This window comes from Coregonus lavaretus, assembly GCF_964263955.1.
Source record: "Coregonus lavaretus genome assembly, chromosome: 29".
Lineage (NCBI taxonomy): Eukaryota > Metazoa > Chordata > Actinopteri > Salmoniformes > Salmonidae > Coregonus > Coregonus lavaretus.
The window spans coordinates 21608807-21626969 of NC_140016.1; the positions used below are offsets into that span (position 1 = coordinate 21608807).

The 18163-nt window shown below is 43.8% G+C and overlaps 1 protein-coding gene across 2 annotated transcripts in view; it reads right to left on the reverse strand.

Annotated features, from left to right (window-relative positions):
- The window catches only part of LOC311105349 (fibroblast growth factor 13), a 175126-nt gene that overhangs the window by 14831 nt on the left and 142132 nt on the right, over positions 1–18163 (reverse strand). For both annotated transcript variants that reach the window (XM_084147473.1, XM_084147474.1), the window contains one exon: positions 16313–16416. In XM_084147473.1, the coding sequence (XP_084003599.1) occupies positions 16313–16416 (104 nt within the window). The remainder of the gene's footprint in view (positions 1–16312; positions 16417–18163) is intronic.

Here is an 18163-nt window from a genome sequence, read left to right on the forward strand (position 1 = left end):
CTTCACACCTTCATTCTTTCATTTTTGTCAGTGTAATCTAATTATTTTCAGACACTGTTACACCTTTTGTCAGTGTAACCAAATTATTTTCAGACACTGTTACACAACCTCTGTGTATTATGTAAGATCTGCAAAATTCGAACATATGCTAATTCTGAAACCCAAACTCCAATGTTTCCATTCCTTTTATATGTTAGTCCCCATATCCACTAGTCTCCCCCACCCCCCACCCCCAGACTCAGACTAGAGCCCTAGTGACGTACTCTACTCCCAGTGACCCACAGCTAAATTAATAACCAAACTTCAAAGGCACCTCTGGAAAAACACCACAGACACTATTTAGACTAGTTAGTCGTTTTAAAGAACATTGATGTCAAAATGTACACTCCAATGGTCACCATTTGTCACAGGGACACAATATTAAGGAATTCAAGGAAATGCACAGTAATACGGCTAATTTTCATACAGAATATCGACAGACATTTACCACATCTTGGTGACAATGGTATGTATGGGGATAGTTTCCCTTCGACAACATGAAAAGCCTGTTTTCCCATATATCTGTATTTTTCAGCAACGGGGAGTCAAGACGGTTGTGACAAACTGTGAGGAGCTGAATATTACATACGAGGCAGGATGAAAAACAACTAGAAAGGGGCAGAGAGGAGAGTAGAGAGGACGGAGAAAAATACATGTTTAATTGATTCCCTTTCTTCCCACACATTGTGACTCTTCTGGATGAATACATTTTCACTGGTGCATTCTGCGTCACCCACACATGTACTGAACACTCTTCCTCTCACTCCTTCCTTTCACACATTCTCTCTCTCTCACGTGGACAGAAGAACATGGACACACAAACACCCACAACCCCAGTAGATGATTATGTCAAATATCATAATGAGTTTGCAATGATATGTACATGTATTAGGCATATATGTAATATAAATAAAAATTGCATAGGTGCTTCAACAAAGCACTGAGTAAAGTGTCTGAATACTTATGTAAATGTGATTTTTCAGTCATTTATTTGTAATAAATTAGCCAAAAATTCTAAAAACCTGTTTTTGCATTGTCATTATTGGGTATTGTGTGTACATTGATGAGGGAAAAAACTATTGAATCCATTTTAAGATAAGGCTGTAACGTAACAAAATGTGGAAAAGATCAAGGGGTCTGCATACTTTCTGAATGCACTGTAGAAGGTATTCAAACACACTTTCACGAACTGACACTTTACACTTTACACACTCACAACCACTACCTACACAATGGTACTCAGAGGAAGGAACACCACAGCAGCAGCCTCTGTCTCTCTGGCTAGCCTACGTCATCACCTGCATCTCCACCATTGATTGGGAATCTCCCTGGGCAGACATTGACTTAAACCCCCCTCCTGTGAAGAGGCAGCAGTTTACCATAGCAACACTGAGCAGTCAGCCACACAGACATACCGAGAAGTGGTTATCAGACACCCTACTGAATAACGAATCAATTCAATCCACTCACTAATTCAGCTCAAATGGAAAACCTTGCCTCCTCCCTGAACCACAACTATCATCCCATTTACAAAGCTGAACATTATGTTGCTGCCGGAGGGTTGCACAATCTTAGTCTGGAGGTGGCTGTATAAGTGTGTAGGGGGAATTCAAGACTATAAGCACCAGCAGTGTGCTAAATAAAGGTTACATAAAATACAGTAGGCTCTACTTAGTTATCATGGTAAGTAATTACTGCTTTTAACATTGCTACAAGTTGGGATCAAAGATAAACACGCATATGAATACAACCTCAAAAAATCATCAAACAAATGAGAGCAAATTAACCTAAACTATTTTCATGTGGTTATGAGTGAGAGGGAGCAGGGGGCAGGGGGCAGAGGGCAGACCCCCCCCCCCCCCCCCCCCCACACACACACACACACACCCCACACCCCTCCCTCCTCCACCGTCTTCTCTCTATCTCTCTCTCTGATACAGTATTCAGACCATTCACTTTTTCCACATTTTGTTGATTAAATACATGTTGTTCCTCATCAATCTACACACAATACCCAATAATGACAGAGCAAAAACAGGTTTTTAGAAATGTTTGCAAATGTATTACAAATAAAATTAAGGTCAGGTGCATCCTGTTTCCATTGATCATCTTACAAAAAAATTTTTTTTTCTTTTTTTTGTTGTTGGGGTAGATCAGCTTAATATTGCAGATAGATTGTAACTTCCATCAATGTAATTGTCTGCATCACTTCCAATCCCCCATGTTTTTTATATATATACTCCCCTTTATTACTTTTCAACCCGCCATCCTTTCCCTACTTGGGGTAAATTAGTGAACAACAATGCTTAGGCCTCTACTTCCAGCTTATACTTACTATCTACATTTTATGGACACAGTCAATTTTACAATAATTCTATTTTATTTGTTTTTGCTCCTGAACTTCTTCTACTCTCAACCTCTCCGATCATTTTCATGATGTCCATCCGGTTTGCTTCTATTTGCCATATCTTTCTAACTGTGCTCTTTCCCAAAAGCTCCCAACATACAACCTATTTACTTATTATGTACACAGTATGCTTACATTATTAGTTATCTTGTTATTATTTGTTGTTATTTGTTATTAGTCCCATCCTTCAACTCCATTCAACACCTCCCATCTCTTCACACCATCCATATAGGATTTATATTTGCCATATATATTTCAACTGTACTGTGATGTTTTACAAAAGTTCTGAACCTTTCTATTCTCATTGCTTCTACAGATTGTGAATTATTATATATTTTTTTTGCTAAAAGTATTATTATATTATTGATCGATTGACTATGACTTTTCAGATCACCCAGTAATGCTATCTGCAAGGTTAGCTCCAAGTAAATATTGCAATCCTTTAGCCATTCCTGGACCTGTGTCCAAAAACAAGCTACAAATGGACAGAACCAAAACAAATGATCTAATGATTCTGTCTCTTCACATCAAAATCTGCAGAGCTGGGAAGATTGTATCCCCCATATAAATAACATTCTATTGGTAGCAAGAATTGTATATAATTATTTAAATTGAAAGATTCTAATTTTTGAATCCGGTGTCGTTTTGCGTGTCAGTTCATAAACACTATGCCATGGGAGTTGATCAAGAACCAGCTGGTCACTCTGACAGAGCTCCAGAGTTCCTCTGTGGAGATGGGAGAACCTTCCAGAAGGACAACCATCTCTGTAGCACTCCACCAATCAGGCCTTATGGTAGAGTGGCCAGACGGAAGCCACTCCTCAGTAAAAGGCACATGACAGCCCTTTGGACTTTGCCAAAAGACACCTAAAGACTCTCAGACCATGAGAAACAAGATTCTCTGGTCTGATAAAACCAAGATTGAACTCTTTGGTCTGAATGCCAAGCGTCACGTCTGGAGGAAACCAGGCACCACTCATCACCTGGCCAATACCATCCCTACGGTGAAGCATGGTGGTGGCAGCATCCTGCTGTGGGGATGTTTTTCAGCGGCAGGTACTGGGAGACTAGTCAGGATCGAAGGAAAGATGAACAGAGGAAAGCGCAGAGAGATCCTTGATGAAAACCTGCTCCAGAGCGCTCGGGACCTCAGACTGGGGGCGAAGGTTCACCTTCGAACAGGACAACGACCCTAAGCACACAGCCAAGACAACGCAGGAGTGACTTCGGGACAAGTCTCTGAATGTCCTTGAGTGGCCCAGCCAGAGCCCGGACATGAACCTGATCAAACATCTCTAGAGAGACCTGAAAATAGCTGTGCATTGACCCTCCCCATCCAACCTTACAGAGCTTGAGAGGATCTTCAGAGAAGAATGGGAGAAACTCCCCAAATATAGCTGTGCCAAGCTTGTAGCCTCATAACCAAGAACACTTGAGGCTGTAATTGCTTATGTAAATGTAATATTTCAGTTTATTTGTTTTGCCAAAATTTCTAAAAACATGTTTTTGCGTTGACATTATCGGATATTGTGTGTAGATTGATGAGGGAAAAAAACAATTTAATCAATTTTAGAACAACCATAATACAAAGACACAGACAGTCACCTAAGGGGAGCACTTTAGCTTATTTTATGAATCACCACCACAGGTGAGTTAAATATAGCATCTAGTAAATAGAGTATTTCTGAGATCTCTTTTATATCTACTATGCAGGCTTCTAGTATGATAGCCTGGGAACCCTACGGTACACACACACTCGCGCATGCGTGGGTACGCACACAGGCAGGCAGACACACACACAGCCTGTGGAGTCCAGGCAGGATCCATCTTTATTACATTACATTATATTAAAGCAGCAGCTAAGCGCATACGTTTTAATTAGAGCCAGTGATGCTCATACAATTAAAGTCACTCAGAGGGAACTGAGCACGGGCAGAGGACTGTTGTTAACTATTGGGGGGGAAAGGAGGAGATGTGTGGGGGGCAGGGGTGTGTTTTATTTGTATTATTTCTCTGTTTTCCCCTCAGGCTTTCTCTGCATTCTCGATCCCGGCAGATATGTTTCTACCCTGTGACAATGGTCATTATAATATACTGTAATTACACACAGGCTTCAAGGTTCATTCTACTGTACTATGGCCCATGACTACTGTCTGATCAGATTTATTCAGACAAGGGACTGAATTCAATCCGATTTAGATTTTTTGTTGACAATGCGGCTTTTAAAGGCAATGTTCCCAGAGATCGCATTCACGGTAAACACTGCATATGTAGGCTGAATTGGACATTACATTTAAAATGCGCATTGCCAACAAGCTGCAATCAGATTGAATTCCTGTGAATTCCTGTGATCAAGATGTGGTTGTCCCACTGGCTATCCTAAATTGAATGCACCAATTTGTAAGTCGCTCTGGATAACAGCGTCTGCTAAATGACTTAAATGTAAATGTAAATGTAATCCCGGCCAAGGGCTGTTTATGGCCAAGAAGCCCTGGACCATGGAGAATGGATACTAAAGTTGTGGAGACTTTTGGAGAGTTTTCATTGGATTATATGGCATTTAACTTTTAAGGGAACATGTTGTTTGCTTTTTTCCAAGCTTGTCGTCTGACCTACAGCCAGCTGGCTCACCAAAAGTCTTCTTTCATTTTTACTCTAAGCTTCTTAACTTGGCCATGATTGCTCTTTTGGGGCTTTAAGTATTTGACTTGCTGTTATGTGAGCATGTATTCATCTCCATCATTCAGGATGGTGGGTGCCTAGACTATTACCATACATACAGTGCATTCGGAAAGTATTCAGAGCTCTTGACTTTTTCTACATTTTCTTACGTTACAGCCTTATTCTAAATTTGATTAAATTATTTTTTTTCGTCATCAATCTACAGACAATACCCCATAATGCACTGTACCTCACACATCCCCCCTGGTGTGACCATGTGGGCTATCTGTCACTCAATGTGTGTGTGTGTATGTGTGTGTGTGTGCATGTGTCTGAGTTTGTGAATGCGTGACTGCTCGTGCACGCTCCCCTCCTCTCAGGGTTCATGGGCATCCTTGTCATTCTCCCCAGTCACGGCCAGTCCGCCACCCTGTGCTATAATGGTGATGGTGACATTTTGCAAGGAAGCAGAGGGAAAGGGATATTTTTGGGGTGCTGGATGGGAACTGAATTATTCATAACTTTGCACATTTAATGAAATATGTGGAGCCTAGCTGCCAGAGCCGGATATTTCAATGGACTCCTGTTTATAAATCCTTCAGCTTTTTAATGACACTGAATTATATCAGATATGCTTACTTTAGTTTCCCAGCCAGCCACAGGCTAAAATTTATGATTTGTCTGGCTAGAAAAAAGTAGATATACTCAACTAGAAAGTGAGGTAACAGTTTGGCAGGTATTATACCTAAATAGAATGGAAGAGTGAAGAAATAACAACTACACAAGGGTGTTTGAATTATACTTATTAAAGATATGATCTAAGAGGATGGGGGGGGAGTGGACATTGGCTCTCTCTCTCTCTCTCTCTCTCTCTCTCTCTCTCTCTCTCTCTCTCCTCCCCCCCCCCCCCCCCCCCCACATACTGCATCTGTTTCTTCCAGCTGTTCATGTCACCATCATAACCCGTACTGCTGCCAGAGCAGCGGCATTTCAGCTCGGTACAGCCGGCCCAGAAGGTCAGACGCAGGCAGGGGGGTGGGGGGCAGAGGGGGGTACAAGGGCATAGGGCAGAACTACCCCAACAAACACACATAAACAAACACACTCTTCTCCTCCACTGCCCTCATCACTACCAGTGTACACACATAATCTGTATGCCTATAAAGTTTTGAGAATGCCACAAGTATTGGTCTTCACAAAGTTTGCTGCTTCAGTGTTTTTAGATATTTTTGTCAGATGTTACTATGGTATACTGAAGTATAATTACAAGCATTCCATAAGTGTCAAAGGCTTTTATTTACAATTACATTAAGTTTATGCAAAGAGTCAATATTTGCAGTGTTGACCCTTCTTTTTCAAGACCTCTGCAATCCGCCCTGGCATGCTGTCAATTAACTTCTGGGCCACATCCTGACTGATGGCAGCCCATTCTTGCATAATCAATGCTTGGAGTTTGTCAGAATTTGTGGGTTTTTGTTTGTCCACCCACCTCTTGAGGATTGACCACAAGTTCTCAATGGGATTAAGGTCTGGGGAGTTTCCTGGCCATGGACCCAAAATGTTGATGTTTTGTTCCCCGAGCCACTTAGTTATCACTTTTGCCTTATGGCAAGGTGCTCCATCATGCTGGAAAAGGCATTGTTCGTCACCAAACTGTTCTTGGATGGTTGGGAGAAGTTGCTCTCGGAGGATGTGTTGGTACCATTATTTATTCATGGCTGTGTTCTTAGGCAAAATTGTCCAGTGAGTCCACTCCCTTGGCTGAGAAGCAACCCCACACATGAATGGTCTCAGGATGCTTTACTGTTGGCATGACACAGGACTGATGACAAGCTTTTTTCCGGATGCCCCAAACAATCGGAAAGGGGATTCATCAGAGAAAATGACTTTACTCCAGTCCTCAGCAGTCCAATCCCTGTACCTTTTGCAGAATATCAGTCTGTCCCTGATGTTTTTCCTGGAGAGAAGTGGCTTCCTCGCTGCCCTTCTTGACACCAGGCCATCCTTCAAAAGTCTTTGCCTCACTGTGCGTGCAGATGCACTCACACCTGCCTGCTGCCATTCCTGAGCAAGCTCTGCACTGGTGGTGCCCCGATCCTGCAGCTGACTCAATTTTAGGAGACGGTCCTGGCGCTTGCTGGACTTTCTTGGGCACCCTGAAGTTTTCTTCACAACAATTGAACCTCTCTCCTTGAAGTTCTTGATGATCCGATAAATGGTTGATTTAGGTGCAATCTTACTAGCAGCAATATCCTTGCCTGTGAAGCCCTTTTTTTGCAAAGCAATGATTATGGCACGTGTTTCCTTGCAGGTAACCATGGTTAACAGAGGAAGAACAATGATTTCAAGCACCACCCTCCTTTTAAAGCTTCCAGTCTGTTATTCTAACTCAATCAGCATGACAGAGTGATCTCCAGCCTTGTCCTCGTCAACACTCTCACCTGTGTTAACGAGAGAATCACTGACATGATGGCAGCTGGTCCTTTTGTGGCAGGGCTGAAATGCAGTGGAAATGTTTTTTGGGATTAAGTTCATTTTCATGGCAAAGAGGGACTTTGCAATTAATTGCAATTCATTTCATTCTGGAGTATATGCAAATTGCCATCATAAAAACTGAGGCAGCAGACTTTGTCAACATTTATATTTGTGTCATTCTCAAAACTTTTGACCACGCCTGTACACACACACTCACATTCTCACACACACATTAGCAGGCATACACACACATCACCCCCCGCCACCACAAATCACGCTGCCAGCCGGGCGCCCTGCTAGCAAACTCACTCTAGCCACCTGGTGAGAGAGTCATGACTGGGGCATAGATGGTAAACAATGGGAACACCTGTTTGGAAACATGTCATTATGGTGGGAGCTCAGTATTCCACATGCACTGTGATGATGATGTAGCATTGACTTTGCATTGCAAATGGGTGTGTGGCTGTGCCAGAAAGTAGCAGGGAGGAATGAAGGAAGCAATATTTATTGGAGGTAGTTCTTAATGATTGTGAGGTTAGGAAAGATGTGAGACATCTGCTGCAAGCTGGCTATATGGAGCCACTGCGTTCTACCAGGGAGAGCAGGAGAGGTTAGCCCTGCTGTGCTCTGTGTGTGTGTGTGTTTGTGTGTGTGTATATTTATTATGGATCCCCATTAGCTACTCTTCCTGGGGTCCAGCAAAATTAAGGCAGTTCATACAATTTAAAAACATTTCAATACAGTCACAGATTTCACAACACACTGTGTGCCCTCAGGCCCCTACTCAACCACTACCACATATCTACAGTACAAAAATCCATGTGTACGTGTGTATAGTGCGTATGTTATCGTGTGTGTGAATGCATATGTCTGCGCCTATGTTTGTGTTGCTTCACAGACCCACTGTTCCATAAGGTGTTTTTTTAATCTGTTTTTTAAATCTAATTGTACTACTTGCATCAGTTACTTGATGTGGAATAGAGTTCCATGTAGTCATGGCTCTATGTAGTACTGTGCGCCTCCCATAGTCTATTCTGGACTTGGGGACTGTGAAGAGACCTCTGGTGGCATGTCTTGTGGGGTATGCATGGGTGACCGAGCTGTGCGCCAGTAGCTCAAACAGACAGCTCGGTGCACCCAACATGTCAACACATCTCATAAAAACAAGTAGTGATGAAGTCAATCTCTCCTCCACTTTGAGCCAGGAGAGATTGACATGCATATTATTAATATTAGCTCTCTGCGTACATCCAAGGGCCAGCCGTGCTGCCCTGTTCTGAGCCAATTGTCCTTTTTTGTGGCACCTGACCACACGACTGAACAGTAGTCCAGGTGTGACAAAACTAGGGCCTGTAGGACCTGCCTTGTTGATAGTGCTGTTAAGAAGGTAGAGCAGCACTTTATTATGGACATACTTCACCCCATCTTAGCTACTGTTGTATCAATATGTTTTGACCATGACAGTTTACAATCCAGGGTTGCTCCAAGCAGTTTAGTCACCTCAACTTGCTCAATTTCCACATGATTTATTACAAGATTTAGTTGAGGTTTAGGGTTTAGTGAATGATTTGTCCCAAATACAATGCTTTTAGTTTTAGAAATATTTAGGACTAACTTATTCATTGCCACCCACTCTGAAACTAACTGCAACTCTTTGTTAAGTGTTGCAGTCATTTCAGTCGCTGACATGTATAGTGTTGAGTCATCCGCATACATAGACACTCTGGCTTTACTCAAAGCCAGTGGCATGTCATTAGTAAAGATTGAAAAAAAGTAATGGGCCTAGACAGCTGCCCTGGGGAATTCCTGATTATACCTGGATTATGTTGGAGAGGCTTCCATTAAAGAACACCCTCTGTGTTCTGTTAGACAGGTAACTCTGTATCCACAATATAGCATACGTTTTTCCAGCAGCAGACCATGATCGATAATGTCAAAAGTCGCACTGAAGTCTAACAAAACAGCCCGCACAATTTCTCTCAGCCAATCATCAGTCATTTGTGTAAGAGCTGTGCTTGTTGAATGTCCTTCTCTATAAGCATGCTGTCACGCCCTGACTCTAGGGACTTGTATTGGTTGAGTCAGGGTGTGTATTTTCTGTGTTGGGTTTATCTATGTTAGTTTCTAGATCGTTTAGATCTATGTTGGCCAGGGTGGTTCCCAATCAGAGGCAGCTGTAGCTCGTTGTCTCTGATTGGGGACCATACTTAGGTAGCCTGTTGGCACTAGTGGGGTGTGGGATCTTGTTCCGTGTGAGGTATGTTATTTGTCTACCTTGGACTTCACGTTTTGTTTGTTGTTTTGTCGTGTGTTTAGTCGTCAATAAATATGAATGCATATCACGCTGCGCCTTGGTCCGTCTCGTCCGTAAACGATCGTGACAGAAGATCCCACCAATCCTGGATCAAGCAGCGTGACGAGGAGAGAGGATGGACTTGGGAGGAGACGAGCGAGAGTCTGGCAAGATGGATGGAGGCCATGATCACGGGGGAGAGACAAGCCCAAACATTTTTTAGGGGGGGCTCATGCCGTGGACGACGAGGCAGCAGGAGGCCGCGATAGAGCGGTTCAGCCGTTTAGCAGAGGAGGCCGCTAGATTAAGGGGGTCATTGGTTCAGAGGGAACAGAAGGAAAGTGTAGAGGCACGGCGAGAGGAGCTGGTTAGGCAGCAGAAGGAGCGGGGGTTAATGAAGGAACCCAGTCCCGCTCCTCGCACCAATCAAGTGGTGCGTGTCGCCAGTCCGGTCCGGCCCGTTCCTGATTCCCGCACTAAGCCAGTGGTGGGTGTTCCCGGTATGGTTCGGCCCGTTCCTGCTCCTCGCATCAAGCCAGTGGTGCGCATCGCCAGCCCGGTCCGACCTGTTCCTGTCCCTCGCACCAAGTCAGTGGTGCGCGTCGCCAGCCCGGCCCGGCCTGTTCCTGCCCCGTGCACCAAGACAGTGGTGCGCGTCGCCAGCCCGGTCCGACCTGTTCCTGTCCCTCGCACCAAGCCAGTGGTGCGCGTCACCAGCCCGGCCCGGACCTGTTCCTGCTCCCCGCACCAGGCCAGTGGTGCGCGTCGCCAGTCCGGTACGGCCCGTTCCTGCTCCCCGCACCAAGCCAGTGGTGCGCGTCGTCAGCCCAGTCCGGCCCGTTCCTGCTCCCCGCACCAAGCCAGTGGGGCGGGTCGTCAGCCCAGTCCGACCCGTTCCTGCTCCCCGCACCAAGCCAGGAGTGCGCGTCGTCAGCCCAGTCCGGCCGTTCCTGCTCCCCGCACCAAGCCAGTGGTGCGTGTGTCCAGTCCGGCACGGCCCGTGCCTGTTCCACCGGTGCCTGGTCCAGCTCCGGTCAGCGGCTCCACTCCGGAGCCAGAGCAATCCGCTCCACCGGGGTCCAGTCCAGCTCCGGCCAGCGGCTCCACTCCGGAGCCGGATCCGCCTCCAAGGTGGAATGCCCACCCGGCCCCTACCCTGTTAGGTTGATGTGGCGCGGTCGGAGTCTGCACCTTTGGGGGGGGGGGGGGGGGGGGGGGTACTGTCACGCCCTGACTCTAGGGACTTGTATTGGTTGAGTCAGGGTGTGTATTTTCTGTGTTGGGTTTATCTATGTTAGTTTCTAGATCGTTTAGATCTATGTTGGCCAGGGTGGTTCCCAATCAGAGGCAGCTGTAGCTCGTTGTCTCTGATTGGGAACCATACTTAGGTAGCCTGTTGGCACTAGTGGGGTGTGGGATCTTGTTCCGTGTGAGGTATGTTATTTGTCTACCTTGGACTTGTTGTTTTGTGTTTAGTCGTCAATAAATATGAATGCATATCACGCTGCGCCTTGGTCCGTCTCATCCGTAAACGATCGTGACACATGCTGAAAGTTTGTTGTCAATTTGTTTACTGTAAAATAGCATTGTATCTGGTCAAACACATAGTTTTTTCCAATAGTTTACTGAGGGTTGGTAACAGGCTAATTGGTCGGCTATTTGAGCCAGTAAAGGGGGATTTACTATTTTTAGGTAGCGGAATGACTTTTGCTTCCCTCCAAGCATGGGGGCACACACATTCTAGTAGGCTTAAATTGAAAATATGGCAAATAGGAGTGGCAATATCGTCCGCTATTATCCTCAGTAATTTTCCATCCAAGTTGTCAGACCCCGGTGGCTTGTCATTATTGATAGACAATAATTTTTTCACCTCTTCCACACTTACTTTACGGAATTCAAAATTACAGTGCTTGTCTTCCATAATTTGGTCAGATATACTTGGATGTCTAGTGTCAGCAATTGTTGCTGGCATGTCATGCCTAAATTTGCTAATCTTACCAATGAAACAATCATTAAAGTAGTTGGCAATATCAGTTGGTTTGTGATGAATGAGCCATCTGATTCAATGAATGATGGCTCATTCCCAAAATTTCATTTAAGGTGCTCCAAAGCTTTTTACTATCATTCTTTATGTCATTTATCTTTGTTTCATAGTGTAGTTTCTTCTTCTTTTTATTCAGTTTAGTCACATGATTTCTCAATTTGCAATACGTTTGCCAATCGGTTGTGCAGCCAGACTTATTTGCCATTCCTTTTGCCTCATCCCTCTCAACCATACAATTTTTCAATTCCAAATCAATCCACAGGGATTTAACAGGTTTTACAGTCATGTTCTTAATGGGTGCATGCTTATTAGTAACTGGAATAAGCAATTTCATAAATGTGTCAAGTGCAGTGTCTGTTTGCTCCTCATTACACACCACGGACCAACATACAGCTCTGGAAAAAATTAAGAGACCACGGCAAAATTATCAGTTTCTCTGGTTTTACTATTTATAGGTATGTGTTTGGGTAAAATTTTAAATAAAAATCTATAAACTACTGACAACATTTCTCCCAAATTCCAAATAAAAATATTGTCATTTAGAGCATTCATTTGCAAAAAATAACAAAAAAGATGCAGTGTTGTCAGACCTCGAATAATGCAAAGAAAATGGGTTAATGTTCATTTTTAAACAACACAATACTAATGTTTTAACTTAGGAAGAGTTCAGAAATCAGTATTTGGTGGAATAACCCTGATTTTCAATCACAGCTTTTATGCGTCTTGGCATGCTCTCCACCAGTCTTTCACATTGATGTTGGGTGACTTTATGCCACTCCTGGCGCAAAAATTCAAGCAGCTCGGCTATGTTTGATGGCTTGTGACCATCCATCTTCCTCTTGATCACATTCCAGAAGTTTTCAATGGGGTTCAGGTCTAGAGATTGGGCTGGCCATGACAGGGTCTTGATCTGGTGGTCCTCCATCCACACCTTGATTGACCTGGCTGTGTGGCATGGCACATTGTCCTGCTGGAAAAACCAATCCTCAGAGTTGGGGAACAATGTCAGAGCAAAAGGAAGCAAGTTTTCTTCCAGGACAACCTTGTATGTGGCTTGATTCATGCGTCCTTCACAAAGACAAATCTGCCCGATTCCAGCCTTGCTGAAGCACCCCCAGATCATCACCGATCCTCCACCAAATTTCACAGTGGGTGCGAGATACTGTGGCTTGTAGGCCTCTCCAGGTCTCCGTCTAACCATTAGATGACCAGGTGTTGGGCAAAGCTGAAAATTGGAGAAGATTACCTTACTCCAGTCCTCTACGGTCCAATCCTTATGGTCTTTTGCAAACCTCAGCCTGGCTCTTCTTTGCTTCTAATTGATTAAGGGCTTTTTTCTAACCTTGCACAACTTCAGCCCTGCCCCTAGGAGCCTGTTTCGAACCGTCCTCGCCGTGCACTTCACCCCAGCTGCCGTTTGCCATTCTTTTTGTAGGTCACTTGATGTCATCCTACGGTTGTTGAGTGACATTCAAATGAGTTGGCGGTCATCCCGGTCAGTAGAGAGTCGTTTTCGCCCTCTGCCGGTCTGTAGCTTTGTTGTCCCCAATGTCTGCTGCTTGACCTTGTTCTTATGAACCGCCGTCTTTGAAATTTTAAGGACGGAAGCAACCTGACGCTCACTGTATCCCTCTGCCAGTAAAGCCAGAATTGAACCCTTCTTTTCCTCACTCAAAACTTTCCTTTTCAACTCTTTTGGCATGGTCCATAGTTCTTTTTTGATTAATATTACTTTTGAGGTACTATTAGCACAGTTTTTGCCATCCAGCTGGTCCTATTGCAAGAGGATAGTGATGACCACAGCAGTGGTTTTGATACTTTTCCTCGTTAAATAAGATTTGGTTCATGTGATCACCTAATCAGTACCTAATTCAGTAGAATGAAGTGTGCCTGTGTTGGAATTCAACAGACACTGGAATGGAATGGCTGTCATACATGTAGAGATGCTGATTTAAGAAAAATATGCAGTGGTTTCTTAATTTTTTTCAGAGCTGTATATTCTTTACATCAATAACATAGGAATCACTACAAAACGTATTGTATGACCTCTTATACACAATATTAGGCCCAGCCTTTGGTACATTGGTTTTCCTAGATATGGCTACTATATTGTGATCACTACATCCAATGGATTTGGATACTGCTTTCAAACAAATCTCTGCAGCATTAGTAAAGATATGATCAATACATGTTGATGATTTAATTCCTGTACTGTTTGTAACTACCCTGGTAGGTTGCCTGAACCTGAACCAGGTTGCAGGCACTGGTTACAGTTTGAAGCTTTCTCTTGAGTGGGCAGCCTGAGAAAGCCAGTGAATATTTAAATCACCCAGAAAGTATACCTCTCTATTGATATCACATACATTATCAAGCATTTCACACATGTTATCCAGATACTGACTGTTAGCACTTGGTGGTCTATTGCAGCTTCCCACCAGAATGGGATTTAGGTGAGGCAGATGAACCTGTAGCCATATTACTTCAACAGTTTTTAAAATGAGATCCTCTCTAGTCTTCACAGGAATGTGGTTCTGAATATAAACAGCAACACCTCCACCATTGGCATTTCTATCTTTTCTGTAAATGTTATAACCTTGTATTGCTACCACTGTATCATCAAAGGTATTATCTAAATGAGTTTCAGAGATTGTCAGAATATGAATGTCATCTGTTACTAGCAAATTATTGATTTCATGAACCTTGTTTCTTAAGCTACATATGTTAACGTGGGCTATTTTGAGCATTTTTCTTCTGGGATGCTTACTTATTTTTATTGCTTTACTGGGAAGCTTAGCAGCAGTAGATGTGGTCATGTTTTTATCTTTATGCATGGTGAGCTGCACACAGTGGACTTCCTCCTTGGGCACACCGGCTCAGTGCTAACAGTATAAATCTGGTTCTAAAGCACATGATTACTGCATACAATAGCTGTAGGATCAGTAGAGGTATTCAGGGCAGTTAGAGGGACATAAATTAGGCACAACTTATATTGTGTCTACCGACGACCCTGGTGTAATGTACATTTGCTGAAGCATTTTGACAACTCTGCTTCACATTGGTAGGGATTAGCTGAGCTGGGCTTGGGTCATTGCTAATTCATTGTCTCAACGCAGCCTTATAATGCTGTGAAAGGATCCAGGAACCCAAATGATTTGGGTGGATCCCATCCTCCTTATAAAACGTGTTTTGATTCCAAAAGGTATCCAAATTGTCAACAACAGTTACACCCATTGAGCTGCAATAATCATGCAGCCAGTTGTGAAGAGCAAGAATCCTGCTAAAGTGTTCAATGCCACGATTCAGAGAGGGCACAGGGCCAGACATGATAGGTTTTTTGTTAGTGTCTAGCAGAGAGTTAATCAGTTCTTTAACTGTTCAGAGCTGCCGCTCGATCCAGAGCAGGGACAGAAGGTTGCCGACGTCGACTTCGAAATCGTAGTAGTAGGCACTGTGGCCGCAGACACAGGCACCCCCAGCGACGAAGGTGCAGGAAGATCAGGCTCCAGGACGGCGAAACTATTCGTTGTTTGTATCTGCTCCGGGCCTCTCATTGGGAGTGTAGACTGCTTTGCGGGAGGTTGCTGTCTTCGGCTTCCACGGCTCGTGGCATGCGACCATCGTTGATTGCCTTTCTCCTCATGCTGTGCTCCTTCGACGGCGCTATCAGATGGGGGAGCTTCGGGCAACACTGGCCAGTCGGATAATGACAAACTACAAGGCGGAGATGCATCCAACAAGCGCGAATGCCGTCCAGCCACCGGCGTAGAAAATTTAAACATTCCACTCTGCGTTTTTCCCCAGTTTCTTACGTAAGCTGGCGAACTGCGTGATCAAGGAAGGCACCTCAAGCCTATAATCCTCGGCAAGTAAACAATTGCCGCATTGGAACTCAGAGTGATCCGGTTTGTCCCGAAACAAAGCGTAATAGATACAGCTCCTACAGCGCTAGAACCGTTCATTTAGTTCTCCAGACAAAGAGGGCTCCATTGCAAAACTCATCTGGTACCAACTTCATTAGCTTGATGGCTAGCAGCTTAGTGTCTCTGTCAAGCAGGCTTCAACCTGACGCTAACCGCGTCGTGGAATCCACGCAAAAACAAGTTCTGTAGTCGTATTTATGAATAGCGTTTTTGTTTTAATCAAAAAGAACAAACCAAGTGTTTTCCAGCATACAATGTTCAGCTACGCACTCTGATGACATCTGCTGTGTGTGTGTGTGTGTGTGTGTGTGTGTGTGTGTGTGTGGTGACTTTCTCCCAGACAGGGGCTCTTCAACAGAGTAGTCAGGGAGACTCCAACTACATCCACTGAGCAACAGAGGACAAACAAGACCTGTGTCACACACTGACTCATTGACAACAGACACACACAGAAGAAGGTTGGGGAGACTTACTGATGTGTACAGGAAGCCCTCGCTGTTCATGGCCAGGTAGAGCTTGGTCTGCACTCCCTGGATGGCCACAACTCGAAGCCCCACTGGAATGAGGTTGAATATGGCTGGGGAGGAGAAAGAGAGAGTTACTCACAATCCTGTCAACAAATGGAGGGAAAAAACCCACTTGTGAAGAAGAGAGTACGCACACTGTTTATCCACCATTAAATAGCATTTAGTGAAACCATGTCTCAGTCTGAGTTTTCCTGCTTGAGGGGGCATCTAGGGTGACTAAACCCCAGCAGGTAGCACAGGGTCCTAGTCATAGGAGCAGAGCTAATCTAAGTAGATAACGATACATTAAGCTAAGACTTCTGCCTTCGCTATTCCTGCCAACCACATCCTTTCACTCTACCCAGTCTCCTCCATGGAGTTAGCTACAGTAGTGCTTAGCTTAGCAGTCTAAACAGAGACCTCTCTTGGCCCGGCTCTGCCCTCATATGCCAAACCCGCTCACACCTTGGTCCTACTGTCACCGTGCTAGCCAGGAAGCTGACAATCTCCCATGGCCACACTGCGTTCATACGCTAAGGAAGAGAGAGGCAGCCCGCTACCAGGACATCTCCTGAACTCCGGAAGAGAGGTGGTTTTCATAGCGTGAGCAGCGGTCGAGAGAGGCAAATGATGTAGCTACAGTAGCCTTAAATAATTATATTTAAAAAAAAAGGCAAACAGAGGCGGTGGTTTGTGCTATTTTTCTCAAAGTTAAGCTGTTATGGTAACTACTGCCGTTATGTCCTATTGTAACTGTAAAGCTGTTATTGTAGCTACTGCCGTTATGTCGTATTGTAACTGTCAAGCTGTTATTGTAACTACTGCCGTTATGTCCTATTGTAACTGTAAAGCTGTTATTGTAACTACTGCCGTTATGGCCTATTGTAACTGTAAAGCTGTTATTGTAACTATTGTTGATATGTCGTATTGTAACTGTAAAGCTGTTATTGTAGCTACTGCCATTATGTCCTATTGTAACTGTAAAGCTGTTATTGTAACTACTGCCGTTATGTCGTATTGTAACTGTCAAGCTGTTATTGTAACTACTGCCGTTATGGCCTATTGTAACTGTAAAGCTGTTATTGTAACTACTGTCGATATGTCGTATTGTAACTGTAAAGCTGTTATTGTAACTATTGTTGATATGTCGTATTGTAACTGTAAAGCTATTTTTGTAACTACTGCCGTTATGTCCTATTGTAACTGTAAAGCTGTTATTGTAACTACTGCCGTTATGTCCTATTGTAACTATAAAGCTGTTATTGTAACTACTGCCGATATGTTTAAAGTAACTGTAAAGCTGTTATTGTAGCTTCTGCCGTTATATCCTATTGTAACTGTAAAGCTGTTATTGTAACTACTGCCGTTATGTCCTATTGTAACTGTAAAGCTGTTATTGTAACTACTGCCGTTATGTCCTATTGTAACTGTAAAGCTGTTATTGTAACTACTGCCGTTATGTCCTATTGTAACTGTAAACCTGTTATTGTAACTACTGCCGATTTGTTTAAAGTAACTGTAAAGCTGTAATTGTAGCTACTGCCGTTATGTCCTATTGTAACTGTATAGTTGTTATTGTAACTAGTGCCGTTATGTCCTATTGTAACTGTATAGTTGTTATTGTAACTAGTGCTGTTATGGCCTATTGTAACTGTAAAGCTGTTATTGTAACTACTGCCGTTATGTCCTATTGTAACTGTAAAGCTGTTATTGTAACTACTGCCATTATGTCCTATTGTAACTGTAAAGCTGTTATTGTAACTACTGCCGTGATGTCCTATTGTAACTGTAAAGCTGTTATTGTAACTACTGCCGTGA